General features: G+C 38.2%; 1 protein-coding gene across 2 annotated transcripts in view; it reads left to right on the top strand.

Annotated features, from left to right (window-relative positions):
• The window catches only part of mapkapk2a (MAPK activated protein kinase 2a), a 58,827-nt gene that overhangs the window by 21,011 nt on the left and 22,449 nt on the right, over positions 1–15,367 (top strand). Inside the window, exon 1 of one of the 2 annotated variants that reach the window (XM_055160244.1) lies at positions 1,098–1,232. The exons of the other annotated variant lie outside the window; for it this stretch is intronic. Within the exon in view, the coding sequence (XP_055016219.1) occupies positions 1,212–1,232 (21 nt within the window). The 5' untranslated portion in view covers positions 1,098–1,211. Of the gene's footprint in view, positions 1–1,097; positions 1,233–15,367 lie in introns of those variants that run through there. 2 annotated transcript variants of the gene reach the window in all.

Raw genomic sequence — 15,367 nt, 5'->3', positions numbered from 1 at the left:
ATGATAAATATAAAACACTATTCAACATGAAACAGCAACTTTACAAGAACAACTTCTGAAGAAAAGGTGCGTGGTACAGACGAAGTAAAGTTAAATAGTGAGTAGTCTCATAAATGCAAGCACTGCAGATACGGCTCGTTATCGCCAAAAGCATTGTCTCTCTTATTGTCTTTTTGTTTTGTGATTTAAAACATAATTAATCAAATCAACAAGGAATATTTAAGCAATATAATGAGTTTAGTGTTTAAATTTGAGAATACACATAGACTGGCGTCACAGGAGCAGCTCTGTTGCCTCTGATGTAAATTGAAACTTTTTAAAGTACGCTGCCTACATTAGGTGTCGCTGAAGTCCCTGGTGTAAATTCCGGAGTAGGGTTACTATGTGAGTGATGTGAAATAGTTTCAATATTGTTTATCGCTTATATTTTCTTCACCAGCACTTTGTATTTTTGTATTTGTGTTATCTATTCCTGGCTCTTTATATTGTACATCAATTTCCAGACTACTTCAGTTTTATGGAAAATGTTTGATAGTTTATTTATTTAAACTGTGACTTTTTGTTTTTGGGATCTACTATAACAGAACTAGCAGAGATGGTAATGGCATTGTATTGAAAAGAGGGTTTTTTAAAGGCCCTTCCTATATGACGCAAAATTTACTCTTATGAGCTTTAAGCCGTGTTATAACATACCTGGAGCTGGATTTTCTTTCACTTACATATTTGAGTAATCCTTTATTATTCATCTATCTCCATCTCCAAAGGTCAGTGGTGTATGGAGTTTAAAAACTTGCACGAAAAATATCAGATTTGACTAATGCATATTCATTTTGACCCATCAAGGGAAAAAGGAAAGGAAAAAAAAACTATAGTGATATATTGATATAGAGCATTAGTAATTCCCCCTGTCTTTCTCTCTTCTCTTATCTCTCTCCTCTCCCTCTTTCTATTTCAATTTGACCGGTCCATCACATTGACGCTAACCACACACCACATCCTTCCGCTGCTCAAAGTTACAACTGAGAAAGACTCGAACTCATTTCCAGCGAATTTCACCACGTCAAACTTTTCATTTTCTTTACACAACTGAGCCAAGAGGAAGCTGGTTTTGAGTTGCGCTGGAAACTGTGGACCAGACAAAAGGTGCGGATTTCCCGGAATGTCCCATAGTGCGACGCAAACTTTTCTATTTCCATGGAGACGAACAAGCGATGAAACAAAGGGAGTTCCAGGTACTTCTCACAATGACTATCTAGGGAAGACAGGTTTAATGCCATACTGGATTAGGGTTGTCAAAAGCATTGAAAATTAGATACTAATCAACACTAAAACTAACCAAACTAAAACACTGATTTGAGCAGGTATCAGTACTGAAAAGTCTGAATCACAGGACAGAAATTAACTTTTCTGAATAGCTTTAGAATGATCTTGAGCTGTATCAGAACAAGTATAAGAGCACATAGACTAGCACAGGGGTGTCAAACTGAAATTCACTGAGACCAAAATTAAAAAAATTGGGTCTAAGTCAGGGGCCAAACTAAATACTTATTGAAAAAATTCAACAGCATCTTCATGTTTCCTCTTCTTTTGAGATATGTAATGTTAAACCTTTTCGTATTCAAATAAATGTTTAATAAAAGTTTTGCTTAAACATTGAATGCAGAACAAGCAAAATATAAAATGATAACCACATTTTAAATAAATAATGTCTCTATAGCTATATATCTGTAGCCGACAGGCAGCTCTAATACATGTTTGATATGATCTCGTGGGCCAAATATAATTATATCGTGGGCCAAATATTGCCCCCGGGCCTGAGTTTGACATGTCTGCACTAGTATATGCCCATGGACCATTGCGAAACCTACCTGGACCACTGAGGGATTACACAGATATAAGGCCACATGGGAATAGAAAAGAAAGTACTCTGATTTAAAAGTGCATTGTGTAACTTTTCTGGTGAAGGGTACGTCAAACGCTTTTCTCCATGAAGCTGTTAAAGGGACAGTCTGGAATTTTGGACATAGGACCTCGTTTCCTAGTGAGCCAGAGTGTTGGAGACGTGTGGAGACACTTTTTGAAATATTCCATCCAGTCCTTGTATTTGCAGAGGTCGCTGGTGCTAGGCTAGTACATGTCAATGGCCATAGTTATCCTGCCGCTAAAAACAGTCTTACCCACTCCACAAAACACCTGAAGCAAATCTATTATTACACCAGACTGTCCATGTAAATGTCTGTGTTGCTAGAATAATGTTTGAAATAAAACTAACCTTGCATCGCATGAATTGTCACATGTTGAGGGACTATTTTAAGCAGCGGCGGAATTTTTATTTACCGGTAAGATAGGTGTTAGATGATATCAATCCACTGCTGCCGAGCTTTCTATCGGGAAGTACAACTCGCTGCTGCAGCTCAGACATGAATCCTTCAAACGCAAGGTTGGTTTTACTTCTAAAATTATTCTATCAACACAGACATTCACATGGACAGTCTGGTGTAATAATAGTTTTGCTTCGGGTGTTTTGTGGAGTGGGTAAGACTGTTTTTAGTGGCAGGATAACTATGGCCATTGACATGCACTAGCCTAGCACCAGTGACCTCTGCAAATACAAGGACTGGATGGAATATTTAATGAAGTGTCTCCACACATCTCCAACACTCTGGCTCACTAGGAAATGAGACCCTATGTCCAAAATTCCGGACTGTCCCTTTAATGCTTTGTCTGAAACGTTTCTCGGTCTGGTCATGGTAAATTGTCACATTTTTATACAGCACTTTTCCACCTTCAAGACTCTCAAAGCACTTTAAAACCACCAAGGAACCACTCACCCATTCAAACACACACACCGATGTACGCAGACACTGGTCAGTTAAGTGTCTTGCCCAAGCACAAGAACGGTATTCAAGCAAGCAGACGCTCTACCAACTGAGCTACCCAACTCTACAGTACGGCGTCAAACCTTCCTAGCTTCACAGAGACCAAACCACACCAAGTTACAAGTCAGATCTGTGGAGATTCAACCCCGCTCACAGTCACAGAATGCCTGTTTTTTTTAAGTATTTTTGAGCTGTAAAACCACCTGTATTTGCATAAACGTAAGCCAGAGCTGTTTAATGTCATACTATGGAACATTCCAGGCAGAAACATGACATATCCATTCCGAAGGAAACGAGCAGGAAACGGAGTTTCCACCAGAAAAGTTACGCAACGCAACTTTAATGTTAGTAATCACATTCTACTGTCTAAAGCGTTTAGTTTTGTTATTGTTTTCATGGTATCAGAATCAGTATTGCGTTTTGAAATCATCTTTACATTTCTAGAATCGTGATGAGTACAAAGCAATAACACATCCATGAATACAAACAGTTGCCTACACCACACCAGGAAAGTTCCGTAGTCCAGCTTTAATTCAAAAAAAAAAACCCCCAAAAAATAAAAACTTGTGGCAATGGGATAACGAATTTACAATAATGGACATATGGAGTACTCATAGTATTTCAATCAGATGTATTGTTACTTCCAAATTGTCGACTACCGTACTAACGCACATTTTGTGTGTTCTTTTTTATGTTCATTTAAAATTCATTTTCGTTTCGAGTAATATCGCAGCCCCAAATAAAAACTTCTTATCTTTGTGACTGGACCATATCACATGTACTGATCTGGTCGTTGAAATAAAAACAGGAAACGCTTTGTTTTTGTTGCTTGTGGTTTTTAAAGGGGTTTTACACGGTGAGTAAGACGGAACCCAGAGAACGAAAGATTTCCTCATTTCAAAGTTCCACTGTTACAAATACTACAGCCTGTTAGCATTAGGGTGGTTAGCTCATTCATAAAGGTTACAGGAGTTCAGTAGTGCAGCAGACAGGGATTTTGCGGCACTCTGGTCAGGTTTTCTCGACAGCGTCTGGTTTGAAACTCAACTTCTAATATTGAGGTCAAAGTAGCTGTATTTATATTATCTGGCTTTTACATTTATTTAATTTGGGTTTTCTTTCTTCTGTTCGAGCGTCCATCATGTGCTTAGTTCATGGAGATGTTATTGTTTTGTCTAGAATGTTCCACGATAGAGATTAAACCGGTCTATCTCAAGGAAGACAACTTTAGGTTAAATTACAGGTCAGATCTGTGGAGAGGCAACCCTATTCACAGAGAGAGCAATAGAAACACTCATAGGGATAAACGCTATGTAGCTGTGTTTAATGTCATACCACGGAACATTCCAGGCAAAATGATAACATCTCCATGGAAACGAGCAGGTGACGGACCCTTCCCCTGGGAAAGTTGCGCAGTGCATCTTTTACTGCACAATGCCCCTATTAAATAAATACTAAGGGTGGGACATTAACACGTTAATTACGATTAATTAAAATGCGTTCATATTTTAAAAATTTTATCACAGTTTGCTAAACAACACAGAACGTTTGGCTAGGGCTGGGTATCATTAAGAAGTTACCGATACAAATACTTGATACATAAGCCATGATACGATACATATCTCAATAAAGTGAGCTTTAGATTCGATACAGTATATTTCAAATTGATTCGATACGATACGGTTCAGTAAAAAATCAAGGCTAAATCATGGCTGTGATACTAAAAGTCTTTGTTAAACCTCTTCTTGTGCAAAATTCATATGAAACACAAACATTTTAATCATTAAAACAGTAAAAATTTCAAATGTGTCGCATAAATGAGTTTCCTTCCTCTGAACAAACAACAAAACTGTAGCACTGTAACAAAATAATTTAGTAAAATATACCACAAAATAGGGGTGTGCAAAAATATTTAAATAACAATATATCGTACCGCTTAATTTGATGATACAGTATCGATATCGTGGACTGCTGTATCGAGATATTGCTGGAAGTACTTTTAGGTATATTTTACTAAATTATTGTGTGTAAGAGCTACGATTGTGTTGAGATTTTCGCTGTTTTTCATATTAATTTTGCACAAATTTAGTTGACTTATTGGACTTTTAGTTTCACAGCCATGATTTAGCCTTTGTTTTTCATTGAACCGTATCGAATCGATTTGAAATATATCGTATTGAATCGAAAGTGCACTGTATCGAAAAGCGTATCGTATTGTGGCCTATGTATCAAGATATGTAGCGTATCGACAACTTCTTAACGATACCCAGCCCGACCACAAAATACTCTTGGTGATATATCAATACAGCAGCTCACGATTTCAATACTGTATTATGACATTAAACGATACAGTATATAGGTATTTAGATATTTTTGCACACCCCTACGTTTGTCAGTGCACTAGGTCATGGTACACCACTGTACTGACGCACATAGTTCCAACAACAACAATCCATGAGTCTGGCATGAAAGCGCTCTGGGTCTGCTGGACGGTAAATTTCTATTCATAAAACTCCTTGATGAAAATATTGACAGAGGCGCTGTTTATTGCAAACTGTGCAGAGAAGAGTTTTGTATATCACAGAAGCGCCTCAACTCTGTGATACCATTGAAATGCAAAACATGTGACAGTGGCCTGAACTCGAACAAATGACAGGCTTCAGGAAGAAAAAAATGAGTCCACTAAAATTCATTTACATAAAATAAACATTGATACAAAGCCTGTAATTGCTATTATTTTTTTAATCAAGTCCCAACTGTAATAAATACATATATTATTAAAACTTTTTTTCTTTTAAGTTTGTCTTTTGCCCCCCTCCCCCCGTTGTTGCAGATGACTTTAATGAGCGCCTGTCACATGTTTCTGCTTCACCGGACGCACACTCCTGCCACACTCCAGACCCCCCCACTCCCCCTCTCTCTTCCTCTCTTCCCCCTGCTTCTTCTCTTCCTTCTCCATTTCTCTTAACGTGTCGTCATCTTTAACGGATTGGCCCCAATGCCCCAAAACACTTAAAGTATATTCTCTGTCAGGATGTCATCAGGTGTCATTATTTTAACTTTTTTATGGATCTCTTTTGGTTAAGAAAGAAAGAGAAGTAATTTAGTCCTTCTCAAACTGTGGTTCCTCTCTTCAGCTCTTCAGTTTTGTTTGTTTTTTGTCAGTTTTTTATAGGGATGTAACAGTAACCGAAATATCGTGGTATTGTTACGTCAAAAGTCTTACAATTATATCACGGACCATCACAATATATCAAATTACAAATTACAAGGGAAAAGAAATACAGCGACCATCCTTTTTCAAATGCTGAACATGCGTGACACCACCTCCCTCCTCCACAGCTTCCTCAGTAGAAACACCTCCTCCCACCTCCTTACTCTAGAAATCATGCTTGTTTACAGCCTTCGCACATTCATGAATTACTGTTGAAGTGACCTGTCTAGAAATAATTTAGCGACTGACCCGTCACTTTTTAGACCCTTCGTCTGCTTCATTCGCGGAATCGCTGGAAGGAATCTCCAAGAATCACCTCAGTTTGTCTTCGCTTTTTTTCCCTTTCTCTTTTTCTTTCAGGGACCTCAAAAACAGAATTTCTTTTGCGACGAACTGGTCGTGGGTTCTCGTCCGCCATCGCGACAAACTTTGTGCGAACTGCGAGGAAGCTACAGTTTGAAAAAGCCTCTAAGAACCGCTGCATAAACCACGTAATCCCCGCGCGCTGCGAGTCAGTTACACTTGAAACATAGGGAGTTTGATTGACAACCTAACAGCCAATAGATAAAGAGGGAGCCTTGTTATCTATTGGTTGATGTTTATCTGGGCTCACTACATCCACATTTGATAGATTTTCATACTTCTTTTTTTTTTTTTTTCTTTTTGGTCACCATAATTACAAGGCTGCTGCATCTCTGCATCTCTTGACAATTTGAAACTAAAACAAAAAACAAAACAAAAATCCTCCATACAACCTTTAAGAGTTATGGTGCAACAATGGCTTAAAAAAAGGGTTGAACTACATAGACCATGATCCTTTGCTCAGTTTCAGTGCAGACTACATGAAGAAATAACACTTCTAACCACTTTTAAATCTTAGTTCTTTGGGTTAAGAGGAAAATGTATCATATTTTTTGGCCTCCACAACATATCACAATAAATATCATACCGTGAAATGCATATTGTGAAAATATGGTACAGAGAGATTTGTATATTGTTACGTCCCTAGTTTTTTGTCCTCTTTTACATCATTTCCACTGTAGTTCTAAACAAGAAATAATCAGAGCTGGTTCAGCGCTAGATTAGACCTGGAATAATCCTGTTATATACTTCATTTAGATTTGGCGGTACTTGGTGTGAAAGGTTTGAGCCACTGAACTAACAGATTAATCGAAAGAATACAGTCTGGATTCATTTATTAGCAAAATAAATGCTAGTTGCGGTTCTATTAGTTGTATATCTACTGTTAACCCTGTTGTTTTTAATTGTTCTTAGCCATGCAAATAAAGTTGCCTTGGATTTGAATCTAGACCCACCCAGGATCCAGCTCGGACTAGTTTCAAACCAGGTCTAACCAGGACAAAACTCGCAAACCAGTAAACAATTGATCAAATGTGTCTAAGGCCTTAAAGTGACAGGTTTTGATGATTCTGATTTTTTTACCTTAATTTGTAATGTGTAATAAAACCTTTTGTAAATATAAAAGAAGGTTTCACACAAGCAGAAGCAATTTGTGAAGAAAAGTTGATAAATCAGTTGAAAATTACAGTTCAGTTTGAGAGTTCTGTTGCAAACTAGTAAACAAATGATCAAATGTGTCCAAGGCCTTAAAGTGCTTTAATTTTTGACCTTCATTTAGTGGAATAAAACGAACCTCTTGTAAATATAAATGAAGGTTTCACACAGATCAAGAAGCAATTTGTGAAGAAAAGTTGAAAAATCTGTTGAAAAGGAAGGAAGTAGAGAGTTCAGTTTGAGAATTGTGACGCAAACTTGTAAACAAATGATCAAATGTGTCCAAGGCCTTAAAGTTGCGTACGACAGGTTTTAATGATTCTCAAATTTTGATTTAATTTAGTGGAATAAAACCTCTTGTAAATATAAATGAAGGTTTCACACAAATCAAGAAGCAAAATCTGTTGAAAATTACTGGAAGTAGAGTTTCGATTTGAGAATTTTGTCACAAACTATTGTGAAATGATCAAATGTGTCTAAGGCCTTAAAGTGTGTATCACAGGTTTTGATGATTCTTAAATTTTATACCTTAATTTAGCGGAATAAAACAAACCTCTTGTAAGTATAAATGAAGGTTTCACACAGATCAAGAAGGAATTTGTGAAGAAAAGTTGAAAAATCTGTCAAATTATAGGAAATGGAGAGTTCAGTTTGAGAATTCTGTTGCAGACTAGTAAACAAATGTTCAAATGTGTTCAAGACCTTAAAGTGCATATCACAGGGTTTGATGATTGTCTGTTTTTTAGTTTTTTTACTTAATTTAGTGTAATAAAACCTTTTGTAAATATAAATGACAGTTTCACACAAATTGAGAAGCATTTTGTGAAGAAAAGTTGAAAAATCTGTTGAAAAGGAAGGAAGTAGAGAGTTCAATTTGAGAATTCTGTCGCAAACTAGTAAACAAATGATCAAATGTCTCCAAGGCCTTAAAGTTGCATACAACAAGTTTTAATGATTCACAAATTTTGATTTAATTTAGTGGAATCAAACCTCTTGTAAAAATAAATGACGGAAGAAGTTCAAAAGGAAAGAAGTACAGTTCAGTTTGAGAATTCTGTCTAAAAGTTTGGCACAATTTACACAAGAAACAAACTTTTTTTGACCTGTTAAACATTAAGTCAACAAAATAAAGGTGTTTTTTTTACATTTTTAGTTAAGTTCTGTGTACAGCCCATTCTAATACATGGTTGCTAGGTAACATTTTTGGACTTTAATATAATAGTCTTGATGTAAGCCTACCTTAAACAGTGTTAGTTTTTAGTCGTGTTTTTGATGGAAAGAGTAAAAGAGGGTGAGCAGTAGCAGGTGGAGGGTGGGGGTCTTCTCTCTCCCTCTCTTTTCTCTTCGCTTCTCTTGTCTCTCTCTTTCTGTCCGGGCTTCTCCGAGTCTTTTGTTTGCCCGCAACACTCAGCTTTGTGTGTCCATCTCCTCTGTTTGACCACAGCAGATGGAGAACACACTACACCCCTCCGCCCGCTACCCCCTCTCCTTTCTCTCTTCCTCTCTTTTCCCCCCACTCCTCTCTCCTCTTCATACCCACTCTGACTACTATTTTCTCGCTCTCGTTTCGATCTTTCTTCTTCTCAGTCCTCTCTCTCAATTTCCGTTTTCTTCTTTCCCTTCGCTCTTACCTCCCTGATTCTCTCTATCGTCTCTCTGTCTCTCACGACTTTCTCTTTTGGTTCTCTCAAGCCCAAACTCTCTTTCCTCCCCCTTCCATTTTGTTTCTCTCTGTTCCTTTCTTTATCATCTTCATTGTCTTCATCTGCGTTTTGTTTCTTCAGGGTAGCCACGAGGTCTTAAAAGTTTTAAAAAGGTCTTAAATTTCATGTTCCTAAATTAAGGCCTTTTGTTATGTTGTCCAAGTCTTATTTTTTTTCACAAAGGTCTTAAATTTCATTAGCCTATTTTTTTGTTTACTCAACCGGGCTACAGTGCAATGTTACCGTATTTTCCACACCATAGGGCGCTCTGGATTATAAGGGGCACTGTCATTAAATGGTCTATTTTTGAACTATTTTCACAAATAAACCGCATCGGAATATAAGGCGCATTAAAGGAAACACAACAGGTGGAAGTGTCAGAGGGACTTTGTTTGGTGCATTCACGGTGACTCTGGGCTTTGTTCAGTTGTGGGGTGTAGGGAGGGTGCTGTCTGGGACCACTGGATTGTCGGCGTGTTCGCAGTGACTCAGTTGTTCAGTTGTGTCTAGAAGTGGCACATTGCACTCGGTTCGTTCCTCCATTCCGTTCCTCGTTGGTGTGGAGCGATGAGTGTGGCTGCGGTTGTTTTTCGCTGTGCGGTCGCTGTCTGCCCTGTGTGTGTTTGTGTGAGCTGCGGGTGGTGCGGCTTTGTCGTTTACTGAAGTCGTGCTGGGACACCCGAGTGGATTTGTGTATAGGGTGCTCTGGATTGCGGGCGCACAGTCGTTTTTTGATGGGGTTAGAGGCTTATGAGCACACCCTACGGTGCGGGAAATACGGTAAATGGAGGGGGAAAAAAAAAGTGAAATAATGTAACGTGAATGAACATCTAATTTGGAGTATGCACAAAAAATACTTTGTTTTTTGGCGCCGGCGGCAGTGAGTAAACAATCAGTTCCATCTACACTGCCCAAGACGCAAAACTTTTGTCAGATCTGCACACGTCGGGTACACGTTTACGTCACATACATCACCACCCGGCGTCACCACCGAGCCGCCTGACATGCATACACAATCCAATTCCACACACTTTGCATCACTGTATGCACGCAGATTACCTCCCGAAAACACTCATCTAAACACGGAATAAAAAGTGAAGACGCTACGCCACTTTTGTGTCTTCTGTTCAGATTGTCATCATATAAATGTAGCCTTAGATTCTAGATATAGTACTGGTAGTCGGTTGATCATTATTAGAATTAGACCTGGTGTTTTTTGCTTGCGTAATGGGTGCGACGTTGGTCTTAATTTTCATTTAAGTGGTCTTAAAAAGGTCTTAAATTTCGGGTAGTCAAATCCAGGGTTACCCTCTTCTCAATATAATTTCTTTCTCAGTTTCTTAATGCTCCACTATGTAACTTTTCAAGTTGGGAGTCCGCTACCATAGAGATGCTGTTGCTTTGATGGTAATGTTCCACAGTATGGTATTAAACTTTATAAGATGTATTTTATCGATTAAGGGTGTTTTTATCGCTTAGAAAACCTTTTAAAAACCTGCATTCTGAATGTGAATGGAGTCGCCTCTTCACAGATCTCACCTGTAAATTGGCTTGGTGGCGTCGTCTTCTTGTTTCTATAGAGATTGAAAAGTTTAATGCCATACTTTGGAATACTGGCAGTAAAACAATAACTTCTCCATGGACACTATCTACCTCTCTCTGGTCTCTCTTCTTTCTCTCTCTACTGTTTCTCTTTATTCTTTTCTTTCTCACTCTTTTTACACCCCTCCTCCCTCTTTCTGTCCCTCTCTTTACCCCCCTGTTGTGGTACATTTGCCCCCCATGTTGAGTCTTTGTGTTTGTGGAGGGCGGTTAGTTTAAATTTAGCATGTTAATATTAGCCCGGTCCTTTTCCAGAGTCACACGAGGCCCTGATTCCACTTCACTTTAAGACGTTAGCGCTGTGTTCACATGTGCTCACTGTAACATGTTCAATCTCTACAGGGTGACCACATTTTCAAAATAAAAAACTGGGACATCCATGGTTTGGTTTGGTTTAGTTGCTAATAATAATATTGCGAAACAAGTGAGTAATTAAGGAAAATTCTTCTGAACTCAGCACTAATGTGAGTCAGTATAGTCACGTTTTCTTTGTGTTTTGGTTGTTTTTAAGCAGCTTTTCTGTATTTTACCTAAATAAATAGATGATAATGTATGCCTTTAATGTTGGCAGGGATCAAATTGGTCCAAAATACAGACACCTGGGACATTTCTTGTATAAAACTGGGACAAATCACTGGTTTTGGATAAATCTGCTGGGACAGGGGACACAGGGCTCAAAACTGAGTCTCGGGTAAATATGGACATCTGTCACTCTATATCTCTAGCATGTGATAAATCTAACGTGGTAACTCTAACACAGGGGTGCTCAATACGTCTATCGTGATCTACCAGTCGATCGCCAAGGTCGTGTGGGTAGATCATCGTGTCTCGTCTCGGACTCGCGTTTGGACTCGGTCTTGTCTCTCACTCAAGGTCTGACACTCAACAAGTGAGATCATATTTCATTACGGCCGCTGCTGTTGGCAATAAACTTGTACCGGGGTGCAGGAGCGTGTGGGGTGTCTCAGTGCAGCCTGTGCGCTCATTTGAAACCCGCGGAGACTCTATGGCACATCACAAATACACACGCTCCCTATGCACGGCTCGTCTGCAACAGTGTGTGCCCTCGTGTACCAGCGTGCATCACAGGGCAGGTTCAACTTTCTAAACAATCCTACCTGTCCATCTGCCTCACGTCAGCACGCTGCCCCTCGCCTTTTCATGCTCTCGCTCCTTCCTGTGTACAGAGAAAACAAGCCCCTTCCACAGTGTGCGCTGATTAGAAGAGCAAGACGAAACGTGAAGCAAAAATGAGTCTAAATTTGTGTTACAGTGTTGGCACAAAGCAGGTCTACAGCATAGAGCAGATCTACAGAACAAACCTACTGCCACATTTGGCTGAAGTTTGCCTAACAAAAGTGCACAAATGCATCTGTGTTTGTCACGATGTGCGTTTGGTTTGGTAAACGTGCAGAGGCTGGTAAATATCACTGGAAAACCAGAAAAGAATGAAACTCCAGTTTGAAACTTTAAAAAACAGGTTTAAAAATCTTCCTTCACTTTTTTCACAGTTTTGTGTAAAGTGCCAGAGGAAGTTCTCTTAAAGAAGGGGTTCTCAAACTGTGGGTGAGGGTCCAAAAAAGGGGCAGAGTGTTTCAGTGCAGTTTGCTTGGCTTTGTATTAGGTAGATCTTTATGACTTGGTCATTTTGTAAGTAGCTCGCATGCTGAAAAAGTGTGAGCACCCCTGCTCTAACGTGATAAAACTAACATGTGATAACTCGGTAGCACTTTATAATAACTACACCTTATTTAGCCTTAATAAAGCATGAACAAAGACTTAATTAATAATGATTCATGCTTAGTAACTACTTAATTACTATCTGAATTAGCACTTAACTTGCACTGAATTCGCCAGTGCTGTAAATAGTAACTCAGTACTTCTTAATTACTCATGAACTAACCATTTGCATGTTTACAAATGTATATTTAAGTGCACATTTGAGCATTTATTAATGATTAGTAAGCTATGAGAGAATGATTTATTAATAATGCAATGCAATGCTAATTCAGGCAGCTGTTATCTGTTAAGTCTTTCTGAGAGATTTTCTAAAGTGAAGACTAATTATGCTTTATTAAGCATTTGTTAAGGATGGTCAAATTCCAGAGAAACAATAATGCATTACTAGTAAGTAATTCGCTCATGGCTTACTAATCATTAATAAATGCTCAAATTTGTACTTAAATATACATTTACAAATGCACACACAAATGGTTAGTTCATGAGTAATTAAGTAAGAAATACTTATGAGTTACTATTTACAGCACAGGTGAATTAAGTGCAAGGTAAGTGCTAATTCAGGTACTAATTCAGTAGTTACCAAGAGTGAATCATTATTAATTAAGTCTTTGTTCATGCTTTATTAAGGTTAAATTAGGTGTAGTTATTATATAGCGTTACCGATAACTCTAACAGGTGTCTCCAACCTCTAGCTCAGGAGCAACCAGTAGCTCTCCACCCACACCAAGTAGCTCACCAAGGGATTTCTGAATTACACGTATAGTGCTGATTAAGTAAAATTTGAAGTAACACTTTAGATTAGGGACCACATATTAATAGCTAGTTAATAGTAAAATGCATAGTAAGTGCTTAATTACATCTTTGTTGCTCTTTATAAAGTACTTTCAATGCATTTTTTTTCTAAGGCCGTATCTAACTATTTTCTTCCAGTTAAAGTAGTGGAGATTACAATAGATGTTTTTGTGCATACACGGAAATCTTAATAAGCATTATAAATATTTGATTAATATCGACTAATAGCTAATTAACAGTTTATTAGTGTAACAATTACCACTTAGTTAGCTATTAATATGTGATCCCTAAACTAAAGTGTTACCAAATTTGTAAATGAATATCCCTGTTACCATTGTACATGTCATTTTGATGCCTTTGAACACTAATAAGTGAATAATGGTTTGTTTTTGGCATGTAACTTGACCTCATCTAAGGCTTGCTGTGGCTCTTATATATACGACATTTCTTGTGACCGATAAAACTAGTAGCTCTCTGGCATTTTCATTTTGTAAAAGTAGCTCACTGGATGAAAACAACACATGAAAACTGCTCTAACAAATGTAGATGAATCCAAGATGGTGCTGTATTGTTTTCAACAGCCTGTGCTCATTGGCAATCGCGCCAAAGAAGATTTTTACTTTTGCAATACTTCCTAAATACTGGCTTTACGCCGTAAAAGGTGTGACGTCAGATATGTGCAGTTCTGTCCAATCAGAGCGCTAGCTGCTAGAGGGCGGGCACAAACCAGGGATCGACTAACTCTTACACAACTAGTTTTTAGGCCCTTTAATGAGAAAAGGCTCATATTGTAAAAATACAGAAGAATCACTATAAAATCTGACCTTTATGAAAGCTGTGGATTACCTGTCATTCGAACACAGGCAGTTTGATTTCACAAAAAATGCAATTCTTTCTGAGCTGGAGCTCCTGGGAGCTGTAGTACCTGTGGAGCGGCCACATCCAATTCTTCTTATAGATCCATGGTGCTATGTGTAACAAAAAACTTGCTTAAACTGGTCTAACCTTTCCCAAATATTGAGCCATTCAGTTTAGTCTTAGTCTAATCTTAAAGCTGCATTGTGTATATTTTCTGGTGGAGGCTCTGTCAAATGCTTTTCTCCATGGAAATGTTACTGCTTTGTCTTTGATGTTTCTTAATATGATATTAAACCTTTCTATCTTCATGGAAACAAAACAGCCAAGTTACAGGTCAGATCTGAGAAGGGGAGACCCCGCTCAGTCAGAATGCCTGTTTTTTGAGGTATTTTTGAGCTATAAAAAACACCTATTATTGAATAAATGTAAGGTAGAGCTGTTTAAAGTCATACTGTGGAACATTCCAGACAGAGCAATGACATATCCATCAACACAAGCAGGTGACGGACCCCCAACGAAAAAGTTACATAGTGCCTCTTTAACAAAAGATGATATACTGACAACATAAAACTGAAATATTGCACTGCTGATAGACAAATCTCCTGCATGTTCAGATTCAAAAGAGGCTCTGGTCCAAACTACAGACTTGGCAGGTCCAGATCTCATGCAGGCCTAAACAAACGTGGGTTTTCACTTTTCTATAGACACGTTTCTAACTGCGTCGGCACTGATTTCCATGTGTCATATGTTTTCAAAGCGAGTCTATCAGAGGGAGACATGCCAGCCCTGCCCACTTCTCAAACAGTTCAGTGGGAGTCATTCCACAATAACACTTTTATCTACAGTAGTCTATAGGCTTGTCAAAAGTATCGGAAATCACATACCAAACGATACCAAAACCAATATTGAAACTAGATAAAAGACATCAACAGGCGAACTTGAATGATCTTGAGCTGTATCAGAACAAGTAGAAGTACAAATGGTGAAAATGACATTCTGTTGTCTAAATAAAAAGTATTTTTTTTGCATGAATTAAAAAAAACAAAACAAAAAAAAAAAGGGAA

Source organism: Boleophthalmus pectinirostris, unplaced genomic scaffold, assembly GCF_026225935.1.
Source record: "Boleophthalmus pectinirostris isolate CB_2022bp ecotype Guang Dong unplaced genomic scaffold, ASM2622593v1 HiC_scaffold_3, whole genome shotgun sequence".
Taxonomy (NCBI): Eukaryota; Metazoa; Chordata; class Actinopteri; order Gobiiformes; family Gobiidae; genus Boleophthalmus; species Boleophthalmus pectinirostris.
The sequence above is the reverse complement of the archived record's forward strand: the minus strand, read 5'-3'. Positions and strand labels throughout refer to the sequence as shown.